A 7,138-nucleotide genomic window follows, 5' to 3' on the forward strand; every position below is an offset into this window, starting at 1 on the left:
CCACGTCTCACTTACATCAATACGGTCTTTACGTTGGACTGGAATATTTTTAGCTTAACTCTCCGCGTCAGTTTCCGTGATTGCCATACGGATCGGAGTTGTGCGAAGGTTGCTCGTGCTTTGATTTTTTTCGATCTGTACTGTTCTTAATTATTGCAACTGCAGAGAAACCTGTCTCGCACATATACATGTGTGATAAGGCATCGAGACCGTACTGGTCTCGATGCCTTATCACACAACCAACCTATTTAGATCACCTCGCGACGCCCCTGGGATAATACCGCGGCGCCCGAGGGCGTCCTTACGCACATTTGAACGCACATTTCACACGGAACAAAATAAAGCACAACGGCGAAAAGATAGAACCTGTGAAAAATTATTGTTTAATACTAGATTCTACCAAAGATTCCTCTGTATTTACAATAAGGTAAACAAAGTGCTATCAACTTCCCACCTCAACAGAAAGAACTAAATGCAAGCGTATCTTGAAAGAGTGGTTACAGAAATTGGACTATACCTTAACTGAAAACCTAACCTGAAACCAACCCGAGCCGTGCGTCATTTTTTTTATGACATTAAGGGACGAGACGAGCAGGAAGTTCAGCTGATGGTAATTGATACGCCCTGCCCATTACAATGCAGCGCCGCTCAGGATTCTTGAAGAACTCAAAAGTTCTGAGCGGCACTACAACTCATTTGCCCAGTAATTTCACTAGCTACGGCGCCCTTCAGACCGTAACACAGTAATGCTTACACATAACTGCTTCACGGCAGAAATAGGCACCGTTGTCGTGCCCATAATCTAGCCGGCATCCTGTGCAAAGGAGCCTACCACTAGAGCGTCATGCGGTGACCTTGAAATCACAGTTCTATATAAACCGAAAGCTAACTAATAGCCTATAGAAAAAGACTAGCTTTAGAGGTAACATTACCTTTGAGGCCTTTCTTAAATTAATAACACATCTATATATATGACGACCTGTATAGCCGAGTGGTTAGCGATCCTACCCACTAAGCTAGAGGTCCCGGGTTCGAATCCCGGTAGGTGAAAGCATTTACATGATGAATATGGATGTTTGTTTCCAAGTCATGGATGTTTAAATGTATTTATGTATGTTTAAGTAAGTATATTGTATTAAATATATCATTATCTTGTAACCCATAACACAGGCTATATATGCTTAATTTGGGGCAAGATAATTTGTGTAAAAAGTGTGTCAATATATATGTCGCGCTAATACGGGCGAGGGAATCGTCTCTGTGACAAGGAAAACCGTAGTTTCCATAACCGACATAAAATCCTGGGTAGTAAAATAAACTTTATTCAATTAGGCTTACATAAGCGCTTTTGAATCACTATAAAATATTTCTTTTAAATATTATTTTATATATGTCCTCCACAGTGCGGTTTACAATGAGCTTTCTTCCACGTACTACAAAGCTGTGGAATGAGCTTCTTTGTGCGGTGTTTCAGGGACGATACGACATGGGTACCTTCAAAAAAAGCGCGTACACCTTCCTTAAAGGCCGGCAACGCTCCTGCGATACCTCTGGTGTTGCAAGAGATTGTGGGCGGCGGTGATCACTTAACAACAGCTGACGCGTACGCTCGTTTGTCTTCCTAATCCATAAAAAAATACTGAATCCAGCATAATTTGTTCGGAAAAAGTAGAGCTCGTGAGAAGAACACACAAGAAACTCAACAATCACTCTTTTCAATCAGTATGTACGGTACTTGCTGATTTTATTAGGAATCATGAGGGTAGTTGTACGTGCTCCACTATCCGATGACACAAGTCGCGCTTGGGTTGACAAGCGGACAGAGACAATTGATCTTTGCTCGGGCGTGGTCGATAGCACTACATATGTAAACCGTGTTTACCCTGAGTAACCAGTGATCATCAAGTCTAGTGTTGACGTTCAATACTAGTGTCTACATATAAAACTTTGCAAGCTTGCGATCGCCAGTGACGTTCACCTGGAACACCAGAGTCAGGACCGTTGGAGCTGCTGCGCCGCCGCCACCTGAGTGACGTGGGAGTGTTCAAACGTTAGTGGATTGCATTTACTTCTTTCCTCATGATTCTTGGTTGATTGCAAGTGCCTACATAAATTCATTTATTTAAAGAGCCAAAACCGGCGACTATAGGAAACCTTAATACAGTCCCAGATATTATTCCTGAGCCCGAACACAGTAGGTAGGAGATTATTAGAGTATTTTACAATTGCTGTAATATAAATAACAAATTAGTTTGTAAGGTGCTGCATCCAATATATGAATTATCTAAGTTAAAAGAGTTTTTAATACCAAATATTTAATAAAAAGTAATAAAGAAAAGACTTCAGAATAAAGAAAGCAGCGAAGTGAAAAAACTTCATTAGGAAGAGCTGGATGGTGATGTACACAGTGTCAATACTCGAAGCAAACATAAACCCTACTAGGCTCCGTAAAATTGCTAACCCCCTTATTCATAATGGTCCGCTAACTTTAAACAGCCGCTGAGTGTTTTTTCTTATTCTGACTTAGGTCAATAGAAGAAGATAGTGAGAATTAGCAATGCTTTAAGGCGACACTAAATGCCAGCGACCTTGAGCGATATGAGTTCACGGCTTCCAGCCCGCCATCTATGTAACAAAGCCAATATTTTCAAAATTCTTGCGTGGAAAACAGTTTATATGCTTACCATCCTCGTAATTCATTACTAATCTGAATAAATATACCTACACAAAAAAGTAAAGCTATAAGAATAACTTTTCTGAGAGTTGTACTAAAAAAATGCGTCATGCCATGCCAAAATACTTGTTTAACTGCAAGCAAAAGTGGTAGTTCTAAAAGGCTCTGGAGTGAAAACTATAACCAACAGCAAGCATTAGAAACCTACAAATAAGACTTAAGTATATGTGTAACAGGATTAAGTAGTGTTCATAGCTCTAAATGCTAAATTTTCACCAAAAAACTTGTCTAAAAACACCTCGTTTGCATGTTTTCTGCTTACTTTTCGCCTTAAGTTAGCAGACTATTATGAATAAGGGGGTAAATCTTTTAAAGTGTATTGTTAATATTATATAATAAACTCCCAAATGATATTAAAATATTTAAATGTATCGTAAAAAAAAATTAACATCTAAGGCCTATTATAATGTGGAAGATTATTTGAATGATAAAGATAGTTAGAATTAATGTTTCTAAATTTTGTTAATGAATATTGTTATACTCATTTGAATGCTATTGTAACTTTTGTACTTCATCCTGACTTGCACTAAATAACTTATAAAGTTTTACAGTGAATAAAGATTTTTGTTGACTTGACATACCCAACCATACGAAACAAGTGACGTGCTAGAATTTGCATGTTCAGAAAAGTCATAAAAATTATAAATTTTGAAACATGGTCAATGGTAGGTAAGCGTTTCACTGGAATAATACATGACCAAATGGTTATTACACGTAAGGACTTTAAAAATAGACTTCGCTGGTGCAAAATAAATGAAAAGGCTAAAAAACTAGACATATTGGCTATGTACAGAAAATATTGTAATTTTCCAAAATTTTTTTTATATATAACAGTAATAATAATAATATTGACACACTTTTTTTACACAAATTATCTATCCCCAAATTAGGCATGTGTTATGGGTTGCAAGACAATGATATATTTAATACAACATACTTACTTAAACATACATAAATACATATAAACATACATGACTCGGAAACAAACATCCATATTCATCATATAAATGCTTGCAGCTACCGGGATTCGAACCCGGGACCTCTAGCTTAGTAGGTAGGATCGCTAAGCACTCGGCTATACAGGTAATCAAAAGAAAACGAAAAACTTTAATGACAGACAAAGACAGCCTATAAAAATAAATGGGTTACATGAGCATGCACAGATAATCAATATATTTGCTAGCAAGTTTGAGGGTACTTCGCAAAATGAAGCGTGCTAAGTCAAACCAGGACATGACGAGCTTAGTTTAGAACATGTACTCTTTGGAAACTATTGCACATTAAATTATGTAGACTAGTTAAAACTATCACATCAATAAAACATGGTTTGACTGATATTTAAGGAATACATTGACCTTTTGTATTGAAATTCTTAAAAATACAGCTAAATATATTTTTAAATTATAAAATTCATTTCTACATATTATGAATCTATAAGTTAAAGATAGCCTTTATTTCTAGACATTAGTTATGTAGTAAAGATTTTTTTTTTTTATTTATTTCCTCTATTTAACAATGTGTCTAGCTTGTCCACTGACATAGGCCTCCTCTAGGACCTTCCAGTGCTCTCTCTCCCGCGCTTCTCTGCACCAAACTGGTCCAGCAACCTTCTTTATCCCATCTTCCCACCTTAGTATCTGTCTGCCTCTCTTTCTTTTAGCATCTCTCGGGTAGGTGAGTTTCTGTGACCACTTGTTTGGGCCTCTGATCATATGACCCGTCCATTTCCACTTAAGTTTAATCTATAAGTTAGGTAAATTAAAAAAACCCAAACTAATAAATGCAGTCTAGTATTAGGCTTTGTCCAAACATAAAATTAAAAAAAAAACAATCATAAGGCGAGCAAATAATTACAAATTATTCATACAGTGGCTGGGAATAGATACTTTGAAATAGAATATAATAGAATAAATAAATGTTAAGTATTTTTTATGGAATAGGAGGACAAACAAGTGTACGGGTCACCTGGTGTTAAGTGATCGCCACCACCCATATTCTCTTGCAACACCAGAGTAATCACAGGAGGGTTGTCGGCCTTAAAGGAAGGTTTACCCTCATTTCTTAAGGTACCCATATATATGTCATATCAACCCGGCAACACCACAGAAGGAAGCTGATTCCACAGCTTTGTAGTACGTAGAAGAAAGCTCCTTGAAAAGCGGACTTCGGAGGTCCGCTTAGTAGATCATATAGTAGATTATGCATGAAAATTAACTGATTTTAAATACAGTTAGTAATATAATATTAAGCAATGCATGTGTGATTGAAATAAAAACAAAAATATTGACTTTATTTACGTTTATTAATATACCGTTTGCGTTTAGGTTTTCTTTTCAACTTTTTCTTATTATTTGACAGCTTCGCAATCTTCCTTTTGTGTAACCAAACTGGGTATTGTCCATTTTGGTCTTTCAATGTTTTCGAATTAAATACCCTCGCTCCTTTAGTGTCCGTAATTTCGACATTTTCTTCATCAGAACTCATCTCTACGTCTTCTTCAGGCTCGGCTTCTTTTTTCTTTTTATTGATTTGATTTGCGTCCAAGAATATAACTTGGTCAGATTCCATAACCTCATTTTCAGTCACTTTGTCTTCTTTTAAACCAAGCATTTTCTTTAATCGAGTCAACTCTTTTACTGCATATCGTTCTCGCTTTATTGCTCGGCATTTTCGCTTCCATCTACTGCGTAATGATTTAGCCATGATAAAATATTATTTAGTTTGCTTTGTATTTTAATAAACACATGTGTGTTGTCAAAATGAGCACACGGAAAAGAAATTGAATTAATAATTGCCAGTGTTAAATATGTAATATGTGTCAGTCAAGTGACGCTAACAAAGAGTAGACGGCCTAGAGCCTCTTGCTACGAGGCAACACATGAATATAAGTTGATTCATATTAATTCTATTTCATATATATTAAGAGAGTGTCAATTATGGGCATTCATTCATCAATTTATACCTTTAGGTACGTAATAAATATCAACGTCAATTTCCTATTTCATTACTAGAAGTGACGTGACCGCGAGCTCACTACACTCACACTGTTATAGGATCACAGAATTGTCGGGAAAAGGTACCAAAACCGATTTTTTTTACGGAAAAAGGAAAACAAACGAAAATTAAATCCTCAAATATTTTTTTTCGAATGTTTACTATCGTCATTTGGTAATGTATGTTTTTTTTATTTAGTTACCCATAAAAAATTGTATAAATAGTAAGAAACCCTCAAAAATTATGCTTCAAGATAATGAGATGAATGTAAAATTTCTGGAAGAAGATAATTATAGGCTTTAGTAACGATCACAGTGATACAATGTTTGATTATTATTTTACATTTTATTCGTATATAATACATAGGCTTTTCATCGATTTTCAAATCACAACGATTCTAAAGAAGTATCACTTTGAAAATCATGCAAATTCTCTATTATTGAATTATTATTACGTCTTCACCATTAATAATTTGTCTCTCGCAACTTTTTAAAAATGAAATTGATTTTATTTTGATTTCAGATGTCATAATGACGGGCACACTACATAAATACGAAAAACTCTATCAGTCGATATCGGTCACATGAATTTCAAAATACCAATTTTTTAAATCCAAATGGTTCAAAACTCCTAATAACTATAAGAATTCCATTTTATCATTTTCATAATTTCAAAAAGCCGACATAATGATAATAATTCGGTAAAATATTTTCTTTCGCTGGTCACATTTCTAATCTTGCCTGATGATGAAATGATTCACCAACAATATAGATGATCTGTTGTTAATGGCCAATATTCTAATGTAACCTAACCCAAATGATTCAATTACAGTAGATGGTATCCGATGCCTAAGGAGAAGAAGAAAATACAAAAAAAACATGTTAATTACAAAGGCGACGTTTTTAAATTACATTTAAACGTAACTTATATATTTTGAATACCTATATTATATACGTAACTAAATACTAAAATAATTGATCCAGAATACTAATTTTGACAGTTAGTGTAACCGAAGTATTGAAAATCGGAATGTTGTTTATCGAACTGAGAGGCCATCGATACCATGATTTTTCGCACTTATGAAATACGGAAAACAAGATTTTGTTATTTATCGAAGTTTCATATTGGGAATAAAATATTTCCGATTTTTGGGGGTTCCCAAAATTAACAGTATCAACTTCGCTTGTTCAGTGTATGGCAGGTGTAATCAGCAGTATTATTTTGATATTGCCACCGTTTGTCAAAGATACCTTTCAGAAGCCAGACTCTAAATGTGGTAGAAGACACACAATGAAACGATATCTCTACGCAAGTACGCAACTAAATTATTAAACGTTCGTGAGCATTATCTTTATTATGTCGGCTTTATTCACGGTTCATTGGCGTTGATACCAACTAGTATCGAACCAT

The 7,138-nt window shown here is 35.2% G+C and overlaps 1 protein-coding gene across 1 annotated transcript; it reads right to left on the reverse strand.

Moving 5' to 3' along the window:
* Window positions 1-5,017: 5,017 nt before the first annotated feature.
* Window positions 5,018-5,519, reverse strand: LOC126974790 (protein LLP homolog). Its single transcript, XM_050822474.1, has one exon. It carries the CDS (start codon window positions 5,435-5,437, stop codon window positions 5,024-5,026), a length of 414 nt encoding a protein of 137 aa, XP_050678431.1. The 5' UTR covers window positions 5,438-5,519; the 3' UTR covers window positions 5,018-5,023.
* Between the last annotated feature and the right edge of the window lie 1,619 nt (window positions 5,520-7,138).

The sequence above is a fragment of the Leptidea sinapis genome, chromosome 2 (assembly GCF_905404315.1).
Source record: "Leptidea sinapis chromosome 2, ilLepSina1.1, whole genome shotgun sequence".
Classification (NCBI taxonomy): Eukaryota; Metazoa; Arthropoda; class Insecta; order Lepidoptera; family Pieridae; genus Leptidea; species Leptidea sinapis.